The sequence below is a fragment of the Eucalyptus grandis genome, chromosome 3 (genome assembly GCF_016545825.1).
Source record: "Eucalyptus grandis isolate ANBG69807.140 chromosome 3, ASM1654582v1, whole genome shotgun sequence".
Lineage (NCBI taxonomy): Eukaryota > Viridiplantae > Streptophyta > Magnoliopsida > Myrtales > Myrtaceae > Eucalyptus > Eucalyptus grandis.
Genome location: NC_052614.1, coordinates 4,448,393 through 4,473,412, shown reverse-complemented (window position 1 = coordinate 4,473,412; position 25,020 = coordinate 4,448,393). Strand labels below are relative to the sequence as shown.

General features: G+C 40.3%; 3 protein-coding genes across 3 annotated transcripts; 1 reads left to right on the top strand and 2 right to left on the bottom strand.

Moving 5' to 3' along the window:
• Positions 1-270: 270 nt before the first annotated feature.
• Positions 271-8,698, bottom strand: LOC120291565 (PHD finger protein ING2-like). Its single transcript, XM_039309218.1, has 4 exons — positions 8,686-8,698; positions 8,068-8,327; positions 7,904-7,942; positions 271-701 (listed from the first exon to the last, which is right to left on the bottom strand). The coding sequence occupies exons 1-4, from the start codon at positions 8,696-8,698 to the stop codon at positions 597-599; spliced, it is 417 nt and encodes a 138-aa protein (XP_039165152.1). The 3' UTR covers positions 271-596.
• A 1,834-nt stretch (positions 8,699-10,532) lies between these two features.
• LOC104438881 (cytochrome P450 CYP736A12) lies at positions 10,533-12,562 on the top strand. Its single transcript, XM_039308280.1, has 2 exons — positions 10,533-11,360; positions 11,539-12,562. Exons 1-2 carry the CDS (start codon positions 10,593-10,595, stop codon positions 12,367-12,369), a joined length of 1,599 nt encoding a protein of 532 aa, XP_039164214.1. The 5' UTR covers positions 10,533-10,592; the 3' UTR covers positions 12,370-12,562.
• Positions 12,563-14,373: 1,811 nt separating this feature from the next.
• LOC104436180 (protein PHOX1) lies at positions 14,374-18,962 on the bottom strand. The gene is made up of 3 exons (XM_010048918.3): positions 16,147-18,962; positions 15,829-16,063; positions 14,374-14,963 (listed from the first exon to the last, which is right to left on the bottom strand). Exons 1-2 carry the CDS (start codon positions 18,185-18,187, stop codon positions 15,915-15,917), a joined length of 2,190 nt encoding a protein of 729 aa, XP_010047220.2. The 5' UTR covers positions 18,188-18,962; the 3' UTR covers positions 14,374-14,963; positions 15,829-15,914.
• Positions 18,963-25,020: the final 6,058 nt, after the last annotated feature.

The window sequence follows — 25,020 nt, the reverse complement described above, 5'->3', positions numbered from 1 at the left end:
AGTGTATAGCCCTTTAATCAATAAAGTGTGAGGTTAAGCATTTATGAGGATAATGGGTAAACGTTGGAAAGATACACCCAAGTGGATTTCGTTTTGGTAATTGACTGGGCATTCCTGCATTGGAAACCGATCAAGATTGCTGAGCTAATGATGGAGCTTTACCACTTTTGCCAATCATAAATATTAATTGAATACACAAGACCATCATTCTTGAGCCGAAGAAAACAGAAGACACATGATGATCGAACGCAAAGTCCAATTTGATAAAAAAAAAAAACATGAATGAAGTAACGGTGGATAAGAAGACAGCCAAAGTTCTTCCAGGACTCATTGGTGTTTCTTCCATTCCATTACACTGCCAACTATAAACTGTCCTTGCTAAATTCCCATCCACGGAAGGAGGAGGAGTAGAACAAGCATTTTACAAAATTCGACTGTTCTTCCGCTCAGGGGTTCTTTCTTCTCTTTATTTTGGGAAGAAAGAGACGGATGCATAATCTTAAACTCTAGAATGACCTAATCAAGGCAAAACAAACGATCATCCCTCCATTGCCTCCACCATCACATGTACTGTAAGTGTATGCATGCCATTTTTGTCACTGTGGAAGTTGCCTGCAGGTTGGACAATACCACTTCCCCTTGAATCTTGTCTCTGGTGTCAGCCCAACGCACGAGTAATGGAACCATTCACCTCCTTGGCACTGTCAATCACAGTTGGGACATTAGAGAAGAGTGACCACCAATCAAAAAGAATAGTTGAAAAGGGGAACATTGACAATGCTATAACTGTCACTGCTGAGAAACTACTAAGGAAACACCCAAAGGTAGGGCAGCTACTCATTCTGCAACAGATAAAATATTTACACAGTACATAAATGTTTTATTGCGTGGTATGCAATAGAGCTACTTTTCCTTTCATGGCAATTTTTGCCACTTCACCTTTTTCATTCACTTGCTAACCAAAAACCGTTTTGAAGAGTGACATTTTTGTTGGCTGAATGTTTTGACAAATGACATTGAATGTGTCATAAGGAGTACATGCATGTTTTCGGAGAAACATATACATGCTGCTGCACCACTTCAGGTTTCAACTGTAAGACAAAATAATTCATATGCGGAAGCCAGGATCAATTGAAGACAAACCTCCAGCCATTGTTCTTGTTCGCGTTCGTCAGAAAACCTGAAATCAAACAAAAATGGGGACACTCTACTACTCAATTCACTCTCGTACTGATGGTGTATTCTAAATGAGAGAGTTTGAGTTAGACCTTGTCATCACCCGTTAGAAATGAACGTACGTTCCTATTTATACATCGTCTCCCATCAAGACGGGCGGTTGTCACGAAAGGGTACGAAGCGTGGATCGAACAGTCGCAACTTTAAGAGAAAATTTGGGTAAAAAATGTGGGATCACAAAAATAAATAACATTCTCCCACTTGATCCCATCATTTTCATCATACGAATTATTCAACTAATTCCACGAAAACTTTATGCTTAAAGAAAAGAAACAAAACACATGAATCATGGCGACATGTCCTCTAAGAGTGAGTAATATCTTCCATGTATCACAATGCATCTTATTTCTTTAATGTCAACCTATATGTGACAACATATCTTAATGAATAAACCCCATGTTTATTCCAGAACCAAGGATAAATGTTATTCTCATAAACAACAAAATGTGTACACAAAAATTGAGAATCAACATTACAACTGAATAAGAGTTTCATACAACAAAAATCGTACATATGACGACAAATTACATGATGGGACCTATTCCCATACTAGTTACATGATCCTTATACTTCATTGGTGGCATGCCTTTAGTTAAAGGATCGGCTATCATCAATTCGGTGCTAACGTGTTCAATGACCACTTTATTCTCCTTAACACGTTCCCTTATGGCTAAATACTTAATGTCGATATGCTTACTTCGACTGCCACTTTTGGCATTTTTAGCCATAAAAACCGCAGCTGAATTGTCACAATATATTCTTAATAGCCTAGAAATAGAATCAACAATTCTAAGCCCAGCAATGAAACTCTTCAACCATAAACCATGTGAGGTAGCCTCAAAACAAGAAACGAACTCAGCCTCCATAGTGGAAGTAGCAGTCAAAGTCTGCTTGGCACTTCTCCATGACACGGCTCCGTCAGCTAACATAAAAATGTATCAAGATGTTGATTTTCGTGAATCAACGCAACCCGAAGTCCGCATCCGAATAACCGACCACTTCCAGTTGTCAGTCCGTCTATACATAAGCATATAGTCTTTGGTACCTTGAAAGTATCTCAACACTTTCTTTGCAGCTCTCCAGTGGTCTAAACCTGGATTACTCTGATATCTTCCCAACATTCCAATAGCAAAAGCGATGTCAGGTCGAGTGCAAACCTGAGCATACATCAAGCTTCCAACAACAGAAGCATATGGAATGTTGTACATTTGTTCCCTTTCTAGATCGTTCTTCGGGCATTGATTCAAATTGAACCTATCACCCTTCACGATGGGTGCTATACTTGGTGAACAATCTTTCATCCGAAATCTCTCTAGGACCTTATTGATATAGGTTTCTTGAGATAGTCCTAAAATGCCTCGAGGTCTATCTCTATGGATCTTAATGCTAATGACATAAGATGCATCACCCATATCCTTCATGTCAAAACTCCTAGAGAGGAATTGTTTCACCTCATGTAGCAACCCCTTATCATTGGTTGCAAGTAGTATATCATCCACATACAGCACAAGAAAACAAATTTTGCTCCCACTGACCTTCTGGTATATACATTGATCCATGACATTCTCTACAAAACCGAATGAAGAGATGACTTCATGGAACCTTAAGTACCATTGGCGGGATGCTTGTTTCAAGCCATATATAGATTTCTTAAGCTTGCACACCAAATGCTCACCTTTACTAGAGGAAAATCCTTCAAGTTGTTTCATGTAAACCTCCTCCTCTAGTTCTCCATTGAGGAACGCCGTTTTCACATCCATCTGATGTAATTCCATATCAAAATGGGCAACCAATGCCAAAACAATACGAAGAGAATCTTTCTTAGATACAGGAGAAAAAGTCTCCGTGTAATCGATTCCTTCCTTTTGAGTGAATCCTTTGGCAACAAGTCTAGCCTTATATCTTTCAATGTTACCTAATGAATCTTTCTTAGTTTTGAAGACCCATTTACAACCAATGGCCTTCGCACCATTAGGTAACTCAACCAAATCCCAGACTTTGTTAGATGCCATTGAACTTATCTCTTCCTTCATGGCATTGTACCACAAATTGGATTTATCACTATCCATGGCTTGTGAAAACGTTTCGGGATCATTCTCAGCTCCAATATTGTAGTCAGACTCTTGTAAATACACAATATAATCACTAGGAATAGCCGATTTCTTTATTCTAGAATATCTTCTCAATGTTGCATCAACATTCTCTTGAGGAGCGTGTTGTTCAACTGGTTGTTCAACAGTTTCTGGTAATTGCTGAACAACTGGATCTACTAGATCAATATCGGCGGAGTTGTGGAACTTCAACGATTGGTTGTTCAATAGCCTACTGAGCTAAGGGGCATTATAAGCAACAACTAATCTTAAACTTGAGGTGGAAGGTTGAGTATCTGTATGATCTTTCTTAGGATCAAGGTCTTTCGATCGATCGCTCCCACTGATCAAGTCATTTTCAAGAAATTTAGCATTTCTTGATTCCACAATCCTAGTGGTGTGAGATGGACAATAAAACCTGTATCCTTTAGACCTTTCGGCATATCCAATGAAATACCCACTTATGGTCCTTGGGTCCAACTTCTTTCCTTGTGGATTATAAACTCTCACTTCAGACGGGCATCCCTAAACGCGCACATGATGCAAACTCGGTTTCCAACCTTTAAATAACTCAAAAGGTGTCTTTGGGACAGCCTTGGTTCGAACTCGATTTAATATGTACACTGCCGTTTTAAGTGCTTCGGTCCACAAGGATTTAGGAAGTTTGGAGCTGCTAAGCATACTGCGCACCATGTCCAATAAGGTCCGGTTTCTTCTTTCCGCAACGCCATTTTGGTCCGGAGAACTAGGCATAGTATATTGGGCAACTATCCCATACTCTTGAAGAAATCTTGCAAATGGACCAAGTGCTTGTCCATCTTTAGTGTATCTACCATAGAATTCTCCACCTCTATCTGATCTCACGATCTTTATTTGTTTATTGCATTGTTTATGTACTTCCGCCTTAAATACCTTAAAGGCATCTAATGCTTCATACTTATTATGAATCAAATAGAGATACATGTAACGTGAGTAATCATCTATGAAAGAGATAAAGTATTTCTGACCACATGAGTCCATATCCGGACTACAAATATCCGTATGTATGATTTCTAATATTTCTGTACTCCTCTTGGCACCTTTCTTTGACTTGTTAGTCTGCTTTCCCTTTATGCAGTCCACACAAGTATCACAATCAGTAAAATCTAAAGTACCGAGTACTCCATCATTTACTAATCGCTTAATTCTTTCTATGGAGATATGTCCCAATCTCCGATGCCACAACATAGAAGAATGTTCTTTCACAACACATCGTTTTATACCAGCTTTATCATGAACATGCATCGCATCATAATAGGTATTGTCTTGTAAATTAATTCGAAAAAGACCATCAGACAAAGTACCACTCCCAACAATTTCATATTTAAATGATAAACAGAAGTTTGAATCTGAAAAGTTAAAAGAGTATCCCAAAGGTACAAGTCTTGAAACTGAAATTAAGTTTCTAGAAAAACTAAGAACATAAAAGGTCTTTTCCAAATCTAAAACAAAACCACTATTGAGAACTAGTCTATATGTCCCAATAGCTTCCACATGCGAACGCATCTTGTTTCCTGAATAGATGCTTTGTTCACTTCCCACTGGCTTCCGATGGTTTTGAAAACCCTGCAAGGAATTCGAAATATGGATTGTAGATCCAGAATCAATCCACCAAGTGTTGTGACTTACATCAATCATATTAGATTCATAACAAACACAAGAGATTGGATTACCTTTCTTCTCGAGCCAGGCTTTAAATTTGACACAATCCTTCCTTATATGCCCATTCTGTTTACAAAAGAAGCATTTTGATTCTTTCTTAATGTCAGCTTGGGGAGGTATTTTACCTTTTCCCTTATGCTTGCCATAGCCCTTATTCTTTCCTTGTGTTGCCAAATGAGCACTTTCTCCCAATTCCATAACCAGTCTTTCTTCCTCTTGAACACACATGGTCATGAGTTCATTAATAGATCATTTATTCTTATGTGTGTTATAAGAGATCTTGAAAGGTGCATACTATTGTGGAAGAGTGTTCAGAATATAATACACAAGGAAGGATTCAGATATCTCAACCTCAAGGTTCTTAAGCTGAGCTGTAATGTTCCTCATTTGCATGATGTGCTCACGCACACCTCTAACACTAGTGAGCTTCAATGATGAAAACTTCATAATCAGGGTCATGGCATGCGCCTTCTCAGAACTTTCATATTGCGCATCTATGGCCTCCAATAAAGCCTTAGCATTGTTATGCTGAGCAACTGAACCACGAATACTAGGAGATATCTTAGCTCTTATAAACATGGCACAAACGCGGTTGGACCGCTCCCATTGGTTATAAAGAGCTATTCAGCTGGAGTGCTCGAATCAGTAGGAGCAGGTGGTTCGTCTTTCCTTATAGCATAGTCAATGTCCATCCACCCCAATTGAAGAAGAAGTGACTCCTTCCAAACTTTATAGTTCTCACCATTCAGTATAGGAACATCAAACTTAAATTCAGAGAAATTCAAAGGTTGCGAAATTGCATATCAAATAATCATGCTTATGTCACAAAATTTGAGGCAAATATAAATAAATCATGTTTTACCAATGTAAACATGTCACAATATGAATCACATAACATAAAAACTACCTATGGGCTAAGTTTTTAATTTAAATAGATTCATAATTACTTCATGAAGAAACTACCATATTATATGCATTTTCTAAATCCCTGTGGGTAAATTAAGAAAAATAATATGATATTTCATCTAATTAATCATATTAATATAATGAAAATTCTTGTGGGATAAAATTCATCATATTAATATAATTAATTACAATCAATGTCCATTTCTAAATATGATCCAAAGGCTTTTAATATATAATTTAATTAATTAAAGATGTTGTGGCCACTCCCTAATTAATTAAATATATGGACCATTGGACATTTAATTTCATGCACAAAATGTTCATAAAAATGCATGAAATGACATAATAAATAAATACATCAAGGGCAGAACAGTAAATAAATAAATTGGCCAAGGGCATGATTGCAAAAATTTAAAAATTTGAGGCAAAATCGTAAAAAGAGGCGCGGAGGAGACGTCAGGTGAGTGCCTGGCACGCGCCCGTTCCCGCGGCAAGCGCGTGGTCTGCATGCGCGCGATTCAGCGCGCAGGCGCGTGCAATGCACTCGCGCGATTCAGCGCGCAGGCGCGTGCAATGCACGCGCCTGGCAACTGCCGTGGGCGTGGATCCCACGCGCGTAACGGTTGCCGCACGCGTGAGAGCGCGTGGCGCGTGGATCCCACGCGCCTGCAACCGCAGCGCGCATGGGCTCCACGCGCCTTCTTCCTCGCGAACAGAAGCATTTTCTTCACCGTTTTTCGCCGTTCCGCCGTGGTTTCGCCGGCCGTTTCTTCTCCGGCAGCCCATTTCAGACAAAAATAAATAGTGGGTTTTGAAGAGCATGTCGGCACGACCACATGGGTACAAGTTTCGGCGAAAATGACGAAGAAATAAACCCCAAATCATAAGAAAATTCCCAAAACACGAATCCTCAACCACCGCGACTTTCGCCGCCCAATTAGCCTCCAGCGAACACCGATATGCTGAAATAACTCATGGCTAACGTTCCTTATGGCGGTGTGACTGTGCGGGTCCGAAATCAAGGGGTGGGTCGCTGGATTTTGCCGGAATTTGCGAGTCTCTCTCGTCCTCAAAATCCAAGTTACTGTTCATCTCCAAAAATGGCCGAAAATACACCAAAAACACACAAAAATAAAACAAAACAAGGCAGAGGCTTTTAACACGCTCTGATACCAAATTTAAGACAAAATAATTCATATGCGGAAGCCAGGATCAATCGAAGACAAACCTCCAACCATTGTTCTTGTTCGCGTTCGTCCGGGCGTGAGAAAAACATACTTCATTCCCAATTCTCCCATAAGAAATCAAACAAAAATGGGGACACTCTTTCTACCCCCCCGGATTCACAAATCTATCCGGAACCCTAGTGAGAAGAGGAAGGGGATGGTTCCAAGAATCCATCACTAGCATTCCCGACCCGCCGAGAAAAAAGGTGCGACAACTACATACCACGGTAGTCCCGAATCGGAGATAGTGCTCCAGAACAAATAAGATCCAGCGGACCTCTCTGATGCCAATGGTCAAACCAAAGGGATGTCCCCTGGCCATCTCTAATCTTCCAGTGGAAGTTGAGGCGGAATTCGGATCTAAGAGGTCCGCTGGATCTTATTTGTTACTGAGCAAATCGATGGTGTATTAAATGAGAGAGTTTGAGTTAGACCTTGTCATCACCCGTCGAAATGAACGTACGTTCCTATTTATACATCGTCTCACATCAAGACGAGCGGTTGTCACGAAAGGGTACGGAGCGTGGATCGAACAGTCGCAACTTTAAGAGAAAATTTGGGTAAAAAATGTGAGATCACAAAAATAAATAACATCAACACCACAAGACTTGCCAAGTACAGTAACTCACATTCTATAAATTGTATCTACCACAATAATACTTCCCAAATGCACTACGTAAAAAATATCTGGAAAGGAAAGTAAAACTTCAAGGAAAAAGAACTGTCTTATAAAGAAGGTCTCACATTTTCGTTGTCACAGGCAATCATGTCTCCAAATGACACCTAGCAGTCACAACGATTCAATTGGTTAAATACCAAAGCTATAAAAGCCATCACGACATAGCGCAGTAGCACTTCAAATTAAAAGTAACTTCAAATTTTTACAGAAGGGTGAAAAAACTGAGGACCTGATGACAGACACAATAGGTGGGTTCATCTGGATCAATGGGTTGATCAACATCTGGGGCAGCAAAGTCCCTTCTATGACTTCCCGGAGGAGGCATGAGTTCAAAATCTCTATCCCGCTCGCGGTCCCAGTCCCCCCTGTAATCAGGCCTCTTGAATGATTGAGATTGAGGTGTTCCATATAGGGACCTGCGCCTTTCACTTTTAGGAATCAAAGGCAATGGAGGAAGAACTGCTGGCTCATCTGGAGGTATTTTTCCTTCTGTTTGTGTCATAAAGGGGAAAAAACAGAAGAAACAAACAAGCATAAGCAAATTAGCTATGAGGAGATGAAAACAACATGACACAGAAATTTCAGGCACACACTTATCAGCCAAATCAAGCAGAGACCTGCAGTACCATTGCCTAAGATCTCTCAGAAGAGTAAGTTATACTCATCAGAGCATATATTCATTGCTTCTTTTCTTCTTCTTGATGCTATAGCACACAATGGCCCCAAGTGCAAGCACATACTTACACATGCATATCCTTCAAAATCCATGCCCCTCATCAAAATGGACTTCGTTTATATAATTATGGACCACGAGTCTCCCTCCCTCTCTCTCCTTACACATGCATACCTTCAAAATCCATGCCCCTCATCACAATGGACTTTGTTTATATAATTATGGACCATGAGTCTCCCTCCCCCCCAAAAAAAAAAAAAAATCCATGCCCCGCATCAAAATGGACTTCGTTTATATAATTATGGACCACGAGTCTCCCTCCATGCCCCTCTCTCTCTCTCTCTCTCTCTCTCTCTCTATGGACCACGAGTCTCCCTCCATCCCTCTCCCTCCATCTCTCTCTCGTGATAGACATCATAAGCTGGAATTACTAATTCCAAATGCTTTTCACCAATTTAAGCCGAAGCAAGGATTTTTTTGCCTGCTTTTTACAATCCTCTGCACAAGCAATTTTAAGGATTAGTCTGGTCTCATAGTTGAGCTCCGTTTGACAGGGTATATGAAAGTGTATATCAGTCCGTAATCAAATTGCTCACAAATAAGTTGAACAAATCGACCAAATAAATCCACAGACAGTAATAAATCAGGAACTCACAAATAAGTTGAACAAATCGAGCTGCTCTGCCGCTCGAGCGACCCGAGCTGCTCTGCCGAGCGACCACAGCAGCTCGAGCTCAGCAGAGCAGCTCCAGCGAGCTGTCGCTGGAGCGACCGTCCCGGCTGTCGGCGAAGGTGGCTCTCGCCGAAGCCCTCTTCGAACGGAGATGGAGGAGCAGCAGAAACTTACCTGGATTCGGAAGCTTCAGCCGGTGAAGGAGCACCACCAGTCGGCGCCGGAGAGTCAGCCGAGTGGGGAGGCGCCGGATAGTCGTCGGAGTGGGGAGTCACCGGAGAGTCAGCCGAAGTGGGAGGCGCCGGAGAGAAGGGTGAGATGCCGAGAGCACGAACGAAAGCTTCGGGCACGAACGAACGCTCCTCCAGAAGTGTTCCGGTTTTGTTCTTTTATTTTTGTTCTTTTTAACAATCCGAGAAGTGTTTCTGGAGAACAGAAACAAGTTTTTTTTTTTTCTAATTTTTGTTTCAATTTTGTTCCGAACGAAAAACAAAAAAAACGAAACGCAAACAAACACGTTTCTATTCTTTTTTTTTTCTCGGAAAAAAACACAAATTTTATTTATAAACAGTTTTCAAAAGTGAAAACATGTAGGGCCTAAAAGTGCGAATGGTAACGTTTACGTTCTTTTTTATTCCGGAGAAACAAAAAAAAAAAAAAAAGTTTAGTTCGGGAGAACAATTTTGAACAAAAGAACGCGTTTGGTAACGTTTGTTCTTAATAAAAATGAATAAACACGTTTGGTAAATTTTATTCTTTTTTATTTCTTTTAATTTTTTAAACATTTTATTTTATTTTCATTTTTCCTTTCTTTTTATTTCTTTTTTCGGTCATCCACCCGGCCTCCGTGATAGGCCGACGAGGCCTCAGCCTCGCCTAGCCATGGCGGGCCGAGCCTCGTCGTGGTTGGGCGAGGCTCGGCCTCGCCCGCCCGGCCTCGGTCGCCGACCCTCGAGGGCGTCGCCGGCCCTCGACGGCCGATCGCCGGCCATGGCGAGGCCGGCGGCCGGTGAAAGAAAAAAGAAGAAAAAAAAAGAAAGAAAAGAAGAAGAGAAAAAAGAAGAGAAAAGAAAAGACGTTTCTTCATTTTTGTTTTGGAACAAAAACAACAATTTGTTTGTTTTTTTTTTTTCTTATTTTGTTTGAAAATAAAAAAAAAACAAAAAAACACAACCAAACGCCGCGTTTTACATTTTTTTGTTAGGAACAAAATCCGTACTAAAGTGTTCAAGAAACGTTTCTTTGGAACGTTTCCATGCACGCCCAAAGTCTAGTCGACCGAAATATTAAATCAGGTGCTGCCAGCTGAAAGCCCAACTCACGTCGGGCGTCGAGGTGGAGGCCCACTTTATCTTGTTGCAGTCGCCACCGCTCGCCACCACCCAAATTTCCAAAAGGCAAGTCGTTCATGGACTCTCCACATCTCCGCCCGCTTCATCCTCTTCCTCTTCAAAGACCTTCTGCGCCAAAACAAGAAACAGCCTTCCACCTGCAAATGGAGACTTCCCCACTCCTCGTTCTCTCGACCACTCTTCTAATAACTCTCTACTTATTCTTCCGCCACCTCCGCTGCCGGCAACCCCACAAGCTGCCGCCGGGGCCGCCACCGCTGCCAGTCATCGGGAACCTCCACCAGCTGGGCAACCTTCCGCACCGCTGCCTCCACAGCCTCGCCAAGTCCTATGGCCCCATCATGTTCCTCCGCCTTGGCAACAAGCCGACGGTAGTGGTCTCATCCCCGGAGGCGGCTGAGCTGGTCCTCAAGACCTATGATGGCATCTTCTCAAGCCGCCCGAGCGTGGACGCCCTGCGCCACATGTCTTACGGCAACAAGGGGATGGCGTTCGCGGAGAGCGGTGCATATTGGAGAGGCATGAAGAAGCTGTGCACGCTGCAGCTGCTGAGCACGGCAAAGGTTGAGTCTTTCGCACCAATGAGGAGGGAAGAGCTGGGGAGGGTGGTCAGGAGGGTGAGGGCGGCGGCGGCGGAGCATGAGGTGGTGGACGTGAGCGCGGAGGTGGGGCAGCTGATCGCGGACTTGGCGTGCAGGATGATTTTGGGGTGCAGCACAAGGGATAAGTTCAACTTGAAGCCTGTGATTCACGACGGTCTGAACTTAGCCGGGGCTTTCAATTTGGCAGACTATGTGCCTCTTCTTGGAGCTCTCGATCTTCAGGTGTCAGTTTTCGGTTTAGCTTATTGTACATATTACAGTGAAATGGAATTTATGTGTAGTAAGAGGCTAAAACAAACAGCATGAATCTAGCTAACTTGTTCTTTTACAGATGCAAAGAATTTGCAGCTTTTCTGGTTTGTTGTGAAGATAATATTTTGAAAATCGAAAACCTCTGTAGGGAATAACTCGGCGTGCGAAAGCTGTCAATCGAGCCGTGGATAAGGTGCTGGAGGACATCATTAGAGAACACGAGGAAGTCACGACCGGAAAATACGAGGGCGACTTCATAGACACGTTGCTCGCCGGCATGGGCCACCCCATGAACGGCTCGCCGCAAGACGACGAGCCGGTTCACGGGCTGGGTCGGACCAACATCAAGGCCTTGGCCCTCGACATGATCGCCGCGTCGTACGAAACCTCGTCCACCGCGATCGAGTGGGCCATGTCCGAGCTGATCCGCCACCCGCACGCGATGAAACGCCTCCAGCGAGAGCTGGAAGCTGCCGTCGGGTTGGGGCGGACCGTCGAGGAGGCGGATCTGCCGAAGCTGAATTATATGGACATGGTGGTGAAGGAGAGCTTCAGGCTGTATCCGCCGGCCCCGCTCCTGATCCCACACGAGTCCACGGAGGGCATCGAGATGGGGGGATATTACATCCCGAAGGGGACTCGGGTCATCGTGAACGCGTGGGCACTCGGGAGAGACGCCGGCGCTTGGGCGGAGGACCCGGAGGAGTTCCGCCCGGAGAGGTTTGCGGACAGCGGCGTGGACGTCAAGGGGCGGGACTTCCAGCTCGTACCGTTCGGGTCGGGGCGGCGGAGCTGCCCGGGGATGCACTTGGGTCTCGTCAACGTGCGCCTTGTTTTGGCCCAATTAGTGCACTGTTTTGACTGGGAGCTGCCGGCGGGGACGTCGCCGAACGAGCTGGACATGAGCGAGGACTTCGGGTTGACGATGCCGAGGGCGAAGCACTTGATCCTAAGGCCCAGCTATCGCCTGCTCGTTTGAAGTTTTGCAAAGCTTTTTTGTTTTTTGGTGTGGGTTCTAGTTCCTCTGTACGGTTGTACGCCTAGTTCAACGAAAAAAAGGATAACAGAAAGGAGAATGATGATGGGCAATGTCGGAATTCGAGCACTGGATGAACTCGATTTTCTAAAAGTTTGAATTGTTGAAATGGTAATGGGTCAATAATCATAAAAAATGTCATGGCATATTACTTAACACGTTTTATATAAATGTCAAGAACGTGACCTCACACTGAAATATTTTAGTCTCCATCTTCTCTGCTCTTTCTAAATAAGAGAAAACGCCATTCATCTTCCTTTTTCCTCATTCAAATGTGAAAATCTTATAAACATGGTATAAGGAACGAAAGGTCCACGACTTTCGAGATTTCGTTTTTTTTTTTTATGAACAACTTATGGTAAATATCTCTTTTTCCCATATTTCTTATTGATTATTTTTATGATAATGATTATACATTTCACAACATATAGATATTTTCTTAAAAAAAGTCAATAGGATTTGTCCCGAAACCACCCCGCTTATAGGAACACATGCGGCCTTCGTTGACTATGGCTCTATTCGAGTAATCGCCCCTCTCCTCTCTATTCCCATCTCTCTCTATATCTTTCGCTCAAGCCCATGACAACATGTGAATAAACAAGTGCGTTCATTTCTCATTACAAAAACCTCACACAAAATCACATGGCCCTCATTTTTATTAGTTGAAGTAACAGATAAAGTATGTTTTGCATTACCACCACCTGCGGTGGCCTAACTAGATAAGAGCCCCCATAACATCTACCCAGGATGGAGGGGTTCAAATCCCGCAGGACGCACGGGATCTTAAGCGCAACGTCGGGTGATGGGTCCTCCGCCAGCATCGCTCCAGTTATTAGAAAGAGTGGTCAAGAGGATGGCGAGTGGGAAGTCTCCATTTGCAAGGTGGAAGGTTGTTTCTAGCTTTGGTGCAGAGGGTTTTTGTAGAGGTAGGGGAGGAGACGGAGATGGGGAGAGGCGTGAACCAATGGCCTTTTGCAGGTTAGCGAGCGGGCAATGCAACAGGTGAGTTGGGCTTCCTGTCGCCGAGTGCACCTAATCTAATATTTTGGGACAAGAAAGGTTGGCGCTTGATTTGATATTTACCAGAGAAGACGGGCAAAAGATCAAGGTTGGCTACGAAAACGTATGGTGTCCGCTTAATTAAGCAAAAGCCAATTCGGCGAATAATTAGGAATAATTCGTTAATAAAAGCTAGGGCCATTTGATTTTGTGTGGCTTCCGTATGGAGAAAGGAGCACTTGTCTATTCCCATGTTCTCATGGGGTCAAGTAAATGATGAATGCGTGGGCAAGTGATTTTAAGGATGGCAAATTTTTCAGAGCAATGTGTATGGGGGAATTACCAAAAAAAATTTAAACCTATTGCAATTATGTTAATTCAGTCCTAGATTTTTTTTTAGTCAATTTAGTCATAAACATTTTATAATTGTGTCGGTTTAGCAATTTTTTAATATTTTTTTCTTTTTTCAAATTTTGAAATTTTTTTTGTGAATTTTTTAATCCTTTTCTTTTTCCTTTTCCTTTTCACTTTCTCTTTTCTCTCTGGTCGGTCAGCGCAATTATAAAAGGTTTAGAACTAAATTTGGCAAAAAAAAAATTATAACTGAATTTAAGATTGTTATATTGTTCATGAAGCTTTCTGTGTGGAGCAGATGGAACTATGGTTGTAGCGAACCTCACGAGGTGAATCACAGGAGCTCACTGAGTGAAAATTTCGACAATGTGAAATGCATGTACTTGCTTAAGAAAATATTCTTCTCGTTTCACACTTGGGTCCTGTATTCATTCCGCACAATTGATAGGAACTAACTGATGAAAAACTTTTCTGGGCATTCTCTTTCAAATTAATCTAAGAACCAACTTCGCAAGTATTTGTTAATGTGGAGAGGGCCTACCGGTGCTGAAATTTTGAGTATAACAAATGTTCGTAGAAACAAGCAGACTGATATTCACAGGATCATATGAAATATGCAGTTACCACAGATAAAAGACCACACAAGAAATCGCACATGATTATGGCCATCAACCTGGCAAATTTGATGTGGCAGAGAATCTTACTCTCAAAAGCATCAAAATTTGTCCAGCACAAAGATAGACACTTCAAATTAACCAGAACTCATGTAACCCCAATAAGTTGAACAAAGGATGGAGTTGACACTAGATTAGAAATACAAGCAAACATGACCCACTGTGACTAACGGGACATGAATGAACCAAAGAACCACCTACAATTCAAACGACACCCCCAAATGGACCTCTCCGAGAACGACTAAAATGAATCAGAATACAGTGCTACCATATAAAACACAATAGTTTCTTTTTTATTTTCTTTTAAACCAGTGTACATACTCTATCCTAAAGAGGAAAAATATGAGGCAATGATGGTGATGAAGCTGACATCCTAAATGGAGATCCCTGCTTCTTCTCCCCAATAAATATGTGGAAGTCATTGCGTTGACGGTTGAAAACCCGAACTCCAACTCCGGCACAACCATTCCACGGATGAAAGGCAATGAATGGACCACAAGCAAAAACACCCTGCAGACCAGAACTCCAAAGTCAAAAGATAGAAATGATATTCCCGCCAAGGGAAATAAGCAGCTAAGAGGTTAACTGCCGGGGACTAAGGAGTCATTTTCAGATATACAAGACAAGCCAAAAGATAAGAATTTCTCATCATTAACCTTGTTGATTAATCACCTGTAGAGTAATATTCACATGCATAATATACAAAGCTGCAGAACAACCTATGCTATAGAGGTCGATGCAATATACTCAAATGATATAGTCAATCCCATCCATCATCAAGATCCTCAAAGGATGACTTTTGCAGGTTCCTAATTCCAGATACAACAATGCTACCCATGCCCCCTTATTTTTCTCAAGAAGCATAACCACGTATTATCTAGATGATTCTTCAGTAGTCACTACGCAGTCATATAGCAGCAAGAATACAAGGTCATCGATAAGGATAGCATTATTGATCGTGAAGCTGCAAAGTAAAACCAAGTCCTATTAGCTAAAGATCCCTCACAAGCTCTCAACAAAGGTTTATTCGCAGATGTTTATCTCACAACTTCACGAGCACTAACAACGTAAATTTTCCATCAAAAAGCACAAAGGTTTCATTTTCTTCCTCACTTGGAGAAATCATCAAGCGAAGGAAAAGATGAAAGGGCAATCAAGGAGACCCCTCCAGAAAATCAAAACAGACAACACCCAGAACTGGCTTTTCCTAAATTATTCAATGATATAATAGTGCTAGAGACTTAGAGAGAAAGCAATACAGGGGACAATTAATGATTATTTTAAAACTCCAGATTCTAGGCAACAATAATTTATTTTGGCTGGAACTGCAATAGGAACCAACATTGTTTTGTCATAAAAAGACATCACCACATACCTCAACAAGCAGCATTATATAACCCAAAAAGAGGAGAAAAACAAGGGTGATGTCTGTCTTGGAAAGCCTGTACAAGGTCATGTAACTTAATGTTGTTCAAGAGCATGATGAAGTCCGGATGTTCGCCTGCGGAACAATGGCTCCAACCGGAATGACGGAACACCACTCCGTAACTTTTTAGCTTCATACATCTCATTCCATGCTTGTATAATCTCATCGATTTTAAATCCTAAACCTGTTGCACAGGAGAGGATCAGCTTCTTCTCAAGATTAATAAGTCAACAAAACACAACACGACAGGGAGTACATAAATGTTACCTTCCATTGCACCATGGTTTGAACAATGGTTCTTCACCATAACCGCTATATCCGTTGGAGAAGCCCCAGCAAGTTCAAACTTCTCGACCGCAACTTCCAAACATTCATGCCAGACAGGTAAGCCTAATTTGAATTCCACAATGGAACGCTCATACAACATGCTACCCCATAATAGATTTATCTGAGATCTCATGTTTGCAGCCTGATCAGCAGCTTCATTTGCTGTCATTTCATTGAACGATCCATCCAACCCTAATTGTTGCAACTGAACTTTACTGGTATTTGGATTTGAGAGATCCCTCAGGCGTTGCTCTTCCCATTCTTCCCACATCTGCATGCCCTTTTCCATGTTGTCCTCAGCATAGTTATAGAGTTGGAGAATCTCAGTAGAAGGCCATGTTTCCAAGTCAGCTTTGCTGCCTAGTGCATAATACCAAGAAAGTTTAGCCCGCTCAAATTGTTGCTGCCCTAGGGCTAGATATCCTTCATAGAAATCTGGTTTAATCTTCAATGCTTCTTCAAATCTCTTCCCCGCGCTTGTATACTCTTTTAATGCCCGATCATATGCAATTTTTATCTGCTCGAGCAAGGAATCCTCTGAAGCATCCTCTGGTAAGTGCACACCTTTTCTTGCCCTTGACATGTGGACATTACCCCAGTTGAACAAAGCTAGAGCTGCCATCTCTTGAAACTTCTCAGCAGCTACTGTGAAAATGCCTTGAGCCTCATCACTAGTGATAGTTTCCTCCATTGCTTCAGAATAAAGCTTCATACCAAGTTCATGAAGATCCAAGTATTCATCAGAATCTAAGCCAACGTAATTCTTGAAAAGTTGAGCAAAATTAATTATCCAGTCATCAATGCAAGTTGGCTTCTTTCCTGCTTCATCGGCTTTGACCACGTGCCCATTCCCCTGAATTCCATTGTTCTTGATAATAATGTCATGAACGTCATACTTGTCTGAAAGTCTCCCGTGAAATGGATCCTGGTCAGGATTCACTGGGACAACATACAATCTGATAGAACCCTGTGGCTCTGTGGATGCCTCAGCCCACCTTAGTTCTTCATCTGTAGTAATTGTGACCAAGTCACCTTCTTGGTCTCTGTACTTTATAAGAACAGCTCTGGAGCTCGAGAAGCGATCATGTACCACTTCCCTCACCTGCAAGAGACTACAATTAACTGGCAACTGAGCCCATCTTATGTCCTCTCCATAAACCAACTTTACAGTCTTCTTAGGCTCTTCATCCTGAATGCTCACGATTTTCTCCTCCACTACTGCCTTATCCTCTGGCTTCTTGTCTTCGGCTCCTTCTTCATCCTTGCTACTCTCAAATATCTGCTCAGCCTTATTCTCCTCAACTTTATTAACATTCTCAATCTCCTTAGGTTTTTCGATAGGTTTCTTCCCCTCAATTCGGCTACCTTTCTTTTTCCGAGCTTTCTCTTTCACTCGTTTTGCCAATGATGAAGAGCTAGGAGGTTCAACATAGTCAGGTGGCAACTCAATTGATTCGTTGTTCACAGTCAATCCTTTCTCTGCAATTGTGGCTTTCACCCTATCTGCTATCTCCAATGCCATTACATTATTTGGCTCCATGTTCAGAACTGTTGAAGTGTCCCTCAATGCTAAATCCAACCGATTCAATGCCTCGTAACATCTTGCCCTCTTCAGCAGTGCTTTAGAATACTTGGGCGTGACTTCTAGGGCCAAGTTGCACTCATTGATCGCTCGCGGGTACTCACTGAGACCCATTTGCATATAGCACGCAGCCATATTGCTGCGCAGATACGACACATCTATGTGAACCCTAGGGAGCAATTTGAGGGCTTTTTCATATTTCAGCATAGCTCCTTCATAATCTCTCTTTTGAAACAGCCTATTCCCTTCATCCTTCAGCTCCTGGGACATCGCAATGAAGACCGCCGTGTCCTTATCATATGCTTTTGGACTGTTCTCCCCAGTTCTGTGTTGCTTTCCAATGGAATCGCCAGATTTTCCTCCCACCGGTCCCTTCTTCCTCCCACTCTGCTTCCCCATCGCAAAACCGAGTATTGGAGTAGAAGAACTCCAATCCAGAAAGTGAAAGAAGATATACTTTAGCTACACACAACACCGCACCTCGTCACTGCCCAATTCAGACAAACACGTCCAAATCCGGTAAACACATACAAATTGACCACAACACTACCCGTCGAATCAAAATACACACCACGAAACGACCTACACGAATCCAACCCAATCAGCACCAACACCCGCGGCACCAAATGCGATAGTATCCCGCCCTCCTCAAGCACTCGATAGAACAGGAACCACCGAAGCGAACAAGCTAACTAAACCCCCAAATTCAGCCACGAATATTCCCAAACAACTCCAACACGCCAAGTATCCTCCCAGAGAGAGGCTCAAAGTTCGCAGCTTTATCCAATAAAGCCCGATACCCAGATCGGAACACGAATTGAAGAGACGAATTCCGGTCTCTCCAAACGGGATTCGGGCAAATAAGCCCTACAGGATCGAACCCAATTTGGAGAGACGCCAGAAAATGGAGAAAGGCGTCACCTTTAAGCAGCCAAGAAGCCAAAAATGGAGTCCCAGCCTGGAAAATCCGTCGAATTCCAATCCGGAGCCGCTTATCGGGGGATGCGGTGCTGCCAAGAAAGCTGCCGTCTTCCTCGGGAAAGCCCAAGAATGTGGTGAACTGCGAGACTTGCAAGAGAGAGAGAAAAACGTGGACGACTTTCAGAAAGAAAGAGAGAAGGAATGGAATGCTCAAGAGAGAGAAACGTAGGGATGCGTGGTTGGCTGGTTCTTCTCTTTCTTGACGTTGAAGATTTTCACCGCTTAACGTAAGCGCCACAAAAAAAAGAAAGGACGGAATAAAAAAATGAAATTCGCTTATTTTAATATTTGTTCTGTCGGAAAATTTTGTTCTGTTATTTGAAATTTTTTTGAAATTTTTTGAGTATTTAAGAAATCTGGTCTTTGGACAAGAATGAAGAATAATGCCAGGGAGGGCAGGCGTTTCGTGAAATTCCAAGCTCCTCGGGAACCGTGGACTTTTCTTTTTTTTTTTTTTTTTTTTTTTGGTAAGTGCAAAAAAAATATATATTATTATTATGAATATTGTGTTGAGGAAAAATCGAGAAGACATATTTTGGGTGCATCCATTGAGATTGTGCTTTTATGTCATGATATTCACTTCAAGTTTGGTTACAAAGATGTAGTTTATTTTTATACTTGCCTTTACCCCAAAAAAAAGAAAAAAGATGTAGTTTATTTCTTCAGTTTTTTTTTGAATTCAAAAGAGGTGCAGATAAGCATAATAAAAATGTATCATGATCTAGGAAGATTTAATTTCATTAATTTCCATATTATGATTTTCTTAGATGAGTTCAATTGAGATTACAATGTATCATGATCTAGGAAGATTAAATTGAATCAAGTACTCATTCATAATATAATATTCCATATTATGATTTTCTTAGGATACTCTTTATTTTATTTTAATGCCTTAGTAAACTCACCTAACACGACAATCGATTAAATCAATGGAAGTCCCCTCTGAAAAAAAAAATGAATAAAGTACTCAATCGACATTGTGGCCACCTTTCATAAGCAAACAATTCAACGATGAATCTTTGATCAGTTCAATGACAATCTCGAGCTGAGTCTCGAAACATCTCCACGTTTCGGCATGACTGAGAAGGTAAGCGGAAAAAGAAATAGAAGGTGGCTGACATTGTTCTTCCTGACAACCGGAAAACGCACAGGGTGGAAAGATTCCGGTCAAAGGACAACTTCATCGGAGCAATTAATTTAATCATCCCCCATGTCGAGAGAGAGAGAGAGAAAGAGAGAGAGAGGATGATGGGGTGATGACGAAGCTAATATGGCTGATGTCCAGTTCCTAGTGGGGTCGCACAGCCTTAAAGGTGGGACCTTTTCATCTGTCCGCCACTTAAAACTTGCACTCCCCCCCTTATCCTTTTGCAGCAGAACCACGTGATTCCGTGAACCGACGACAAAATTGGGTTTTGGGGAAATTAATGTTTGAGATCGACTCTTGAAAGTTAGGACATCCTCGTGCTGCTGCGGTTTCGCGCGAGGGATTTTCTTTCTTGGCTTGACGGGACGAGCACCGGCGTTCTTGGAGCGACTCCAAAGACAGCGATGGAAATTTGTTGACGGTTCTGTCTGATTGCTCCTTGTAAGTGGGAATTCGGGTTTGACTTTGGTTTCTGAAATGATGGCGATGATGTGCTGATGGGAGATTCCACGTGATGGTTTACGAGGCAAAGCTTTCATGTTGGTGATGATGAATATCTAGCTGGGGATCATAGAAAGGTGGATCCGGTATGATAATACGCTCATTTCGAATATTCTAAACGCATCTGTCGATCTTTCCGTTAAAAAATTTGGAGCTATTAGGAAAACATGAGAAGCGAAAGCACCTTTTGAGAAACGAGCAGAATTCATGTACTTTTCGGTCCCTTTGATGGCTACCAACTTCATTTTGTTAGCCAATAGGTCGGCGCTATATCTAATTGGAGATTAAAGAAATGGCCCTAGGTTTGCACTAAGGATATTCAATTACTAGGCATGGGGTCCAAACTTGGAGGGTTAGAGACACCCTCTTAGTTAAGAAATCGCATAAGAAACAATGAGCAGAGTTAGATATAAACCAAACTAGGAAAGTCGGTCGGCCGGCCTAGCCAAGCAAGTTTATTGTTTGACCAGCTGTGAGAATTACAAAAAAATGAAAGTCATGACGTCTATCAACATAGTTTTGCTATTTGGTCAATTTTTATCAACATAAGTTAACACGTCGACAAACAAAGAGAAAATTACTGACTCTATGAAAGTTCACCATGTTATAGTGGTACTATAGTTACTAATCATGTGATATTTTATTAAGAACGTAAGATATTTGCCAAATTCGTACTTCTATAAGCCAATAGCATAACATTGCCATGTGCAACGAAACCATATTCATACTACCCATGCAAAAAAGTTATCAACGAGTAGTTGAAAGATGTATAGTTATTAAGATGCTAGAGATGTAATCATGAACATTCGTAGCTTTTCAATAAGGTTGGTATATTTAACTTTAAAGTTAGCAATCTTAGGTTCATATTATTGGAAAGAATATCTCCCAAAAACAAAACAATTCCAAAATTGATTATAATTAGATCAAGACCAGACAAGCAATTTTTGTACTTTTGGCAAGTGCGGTAAGAGTTTCCAAAGTTGACACACTCTTTATCTTTATTTATAGGGTTAATACCATAAAAAAAAAAACCCTAAACTAGTACATTTGTGACAAATTTATCCCAAACTATTTTTTTGACCACAAAAAATCACAAACTGGTATACTTTTGACAAATTTACCCCAAACTGGCACATTTGTGACAATTTTACCCTCTATTAGTTTTCGTGAAATTTTAATTAAATTAAATTACACGTGACAGTTAACTTGTATACCAGGTTTGAGATTTTACACTCTGTTTATCACAGTTTACAATTTTTTTGTGGTATTAATCAAATTTAGCGAAGGGTATAATTGTCACAAATTTATCAGTTTGGGGCTTTTTGTGGTCGAATAAATTAATTTGGGGTAAATTTGTCATAAATGTACAAGTTTATGATTTTTTATAGTTAGTCGGAATTAAATTTACAAATATACCAAGATAGGGTTTTCCGAGGTATTAACCATTATTTATATAGATGATTTTGTCTTTTCATTTATAAAGGCAGTAACTCGGAGAAGTGATTTTCTAGCATATATTCTAACTACTTTCTTTCTAAACCATTAGCAAACTTGTACTTTAAATACATATAAGAAACAGCATTAAAGTGTATCTAGTCCAATTCTTTATAGATATTAGAGCCTACTATTCACAAGTATATCATTCAATTTTTTTTCCAATAGCAAAAGAATCCTCAAACACTAGTGCTCCTATTATAGTCACTGGCCCCTCTTCAAATAATGCCACCATGCTTGTGTCGATCAATGCATCCGTGCAATTATCCCTTAAAATAACATAGATGAAATTTCCCCTTGTGGTTGTCTAGCTTCAATTCTCTACTCTGGGCTATGATTTAATGGGTTGTATATAGATTGAACCATATTGTGCATGTTAACACTATCATCACTGATGGCAAAGCAATGGCCAATCCATCTTATTTTCGTTGGGTATGCCAATATCAACTATTGCTTCATGCATTTATAACTTCCACTTCATACTCAATCGTGCCTCTCATTGCTTTTGCTAAAACAACATGAGAGGCATCTTTGCCAACAAGACACGTTCGCACGTCATGAGTCTCAAGTAGCATTTTAATCTTCACAAAATGTGACACTCGATCAATAGCTAAGGATATAAGTCGTCAAATAATTTTCTAGCAAACTTGCCATCATCAATTCTCCCATTAGTGATGATTTGATAATGGATGTACTAAATGGGTCGACTTCGAATTCAAGGAATTCTCCCATTAGTGATGATTTGATAATGGATGTACTAAATGGGTCGACTTTGAATTCAAGGAAATTTCTGTTGCCATTAGAGTACGTGAATTTCCCATTTCCTTCGAGGAACTCCATGATGAAGTGGTATCTAGCATTGAGTTCCTTTGTTATCTTGTTTGGAGTTATCCAATCCAACTCCAATTCCTCACTTTATATAAACATGATGACATCATTACTTATTTCTTGGTTTATGTAGATGATTTGATCCTAATGGAGGTAGCAAAAAAATTTGCAAAAGTTTGTGAAAGCTTTTGTAGGTAATTTTCACTCAAGGATCCACATTTACTTCTTGAGAATTGAGGTGATATGCACTAAGTTTGGGCTTTTTTTCTTAACACAAGTATATAAGGACATGATTGATCGAGCAACCATGTTAGGAATTGTCACCCAATGGCAATCGGTGACTTTTCACTCTTTTGATGGATTGCCTCGTACAGGCACAACTAAATGTAGGAAGATTTTTTATGCTCTTCAATATCCAAGATTCATAAGACTTGATATTGCTTTTGTCTTCAACAAATCAACTAACCGAGTTACATTGGAGTCCTATTAAATATGTTTTATGTTATCTCAAAAGAACTATCAATCTTGGCCTGCATTTGCAAAGCAGTCCCTCTTCATCACTTCATGGGTCCTCTAAAGTTGATTGGGTAGGCAATCTAGATGACAATGTTTATATTGGCCAGAATCCTATATTGTGGTGCTCTTGAATTTATCAATTGAAGTTGAATATCGCATTATTATTACAATAGCTTCTTAGCTCACATGGATTCAATCTCTCATACATTGGGGTTCTCCTTCAAATATATCATGATAATATGATAATATTGGTGCTACTTATCTTTGCAATAGTCCTATTTTTCACTTCAAGATGAAATATATTTCCATTAATTATCACTTTATTTGCAATTCATTTATAATCCAGGTCAACATTCTCTTCTATGATCAATGGTATGGTAATTCAGAATGCACTAACAAAGCCTCTTGCACAACAATGGCTTATTCAGTTATAATCCAAGATCAACATTCGCAATGGAATGCTTCTCGTGTGATGACTTTTTGAAAAAAATATTTTTCAACGGTATAGTAATTCCAAATTTTACTCTCAATCAAATCAAGATCGGTCAAGCAATTCTTGTACTCTTGACAAGTATAATAAGAATTTTCAAAGTTGACAAATTCATTTTATCTTTCCATGTATAAAGGTTGTAACTTGGAAAAGTTGTTTCATTACATAGATTCTAGTTGATGTCTTTAAATTAACCATTAGCTAACTTATACTTTAAATACATGTAAAGAATAAAGTAAAGTGTATCTTATCTTATTCTTCGCATATATTGCCATGGGTAATAAATTCTACACTACTCTAATAAGATATGGTCCAGTGCATTATGCATTTGAAATTGAATGAATTGATAGATATGGAATTAAACGTACCTGCATTACTAGATAATATTTTAAAAGAGCGTCGGCAAATTTTTCAAGAATAAGTAATAGTCTATTATGAACACGAAATTACAAAGAGCACCCAAATAATCGGTCGCTATAGTAATAGCACACGAAACGTTAGTAAATATTCATATTAAAATTAATAACTTTCCAAATACAAATAATTTAATCAAATATATATCAAGAAAGGGTTAAAAAAGGTCAAAATTGGTATACTTAAAATAATTTATCATAAATTAATTTTTGACCAATCAAAAATCCTAAATTGATATATCTATAAAAAATTTACCATTCGTTAATTTTTATTAAATTTTATTAATAAATTTAAAATATGATAAATATGATAAATATGATTGTTGATGGGTATATTGTTTTGAGTTATCGTCGTAATTGTGCCAGTCTTTTCGGTTAATACCCCGAAAAACCCTAAACCTACACATTTGTAACAAATTTACTCCAAACTATTTTTTTGACCATAAAAAACCATACACCCTGTATATTTGTGACAAATTTACTCCGACTAACCATAAAAAAAAATCATAAACTTGTACATTTATGACAAATTTACCCCAAACTAATTTATTCGACCACAAAAAACCCCAAACTGATAAATTTGTGACAATTATACCCTTCGCTAAATTTGATTAATACCACAAAAAAATCAAAAAAATTGTAAACTGTGATAAACAGAGTGTAAAATCTTAAACTGGTATACCGCTTAAGCATCACGTGTCATTTAATTTAATTAAAATTTCACGAAAACTAATAGATGGTAAAATTGTCACAAGTGTGCCAGTTTGAGGTAAATTTGTCAAAAGATACCAGTTTGTGATTTTTTGTGGTTAAAAATAGTTTGAGATAAATTTGTCACAAATATACCAATTTGAGGTTTTTT

What these genes read in the sequence shown, in the direction of transcription:
- LOC104438881 (XM_039308280.1), top strand. Translation starts at nt 10,593, where the DNA reads ATGGACTCTCCACATCTCCGCCCGCTTCATCCTCTTCCTCTTCAAAGA. An exon ending in TTGGAGCTCTCGATCTTCAG is followed by an intron (nt 11,361 to 11,538) that starts GTGTCAGTTTTC and finishes AAACCTCTGTAG; the next exon opens with GGAATAACTCGGCGTGCGAA.
- LOC120291565 (XM_039309218.1), bottom strand. An exon ending in CCTATTGTGTCTGTCATCAG is followed by an intron (nt 7,943 to 8,067) that starts GTCCTCAGTTTT and finishes TGTGACTGCTAG; the next exon opens with GTGTCATTTGGAGACATGAT. An exon ending in TTGCCTGTGACAACGAAAAT is followed by an intron (nt 702 to 7,903) that starts GTGAGACCTTCT and finishes TGTGATTGACAG; the next exon opens with TGCCAAGGAGGTGAATGGTT.
- LOC104436180 (XM_010048918.3), bottom strand. Translation starts at nt 18,187, where the DNA reads ATGGGGAAGCAGAGTGGGAGGAAGAAGGGACCGGTGGGAGGAAAATCT. An exon ending in AAACCATGGTGCAATGGAAG is followed by an intron (nt 16,064 to 16,146) that starts GTAACATTTATG and finishes CCTGTGCAACAG; the next exon opens with GTTTAGGATTTAAAATCGAT.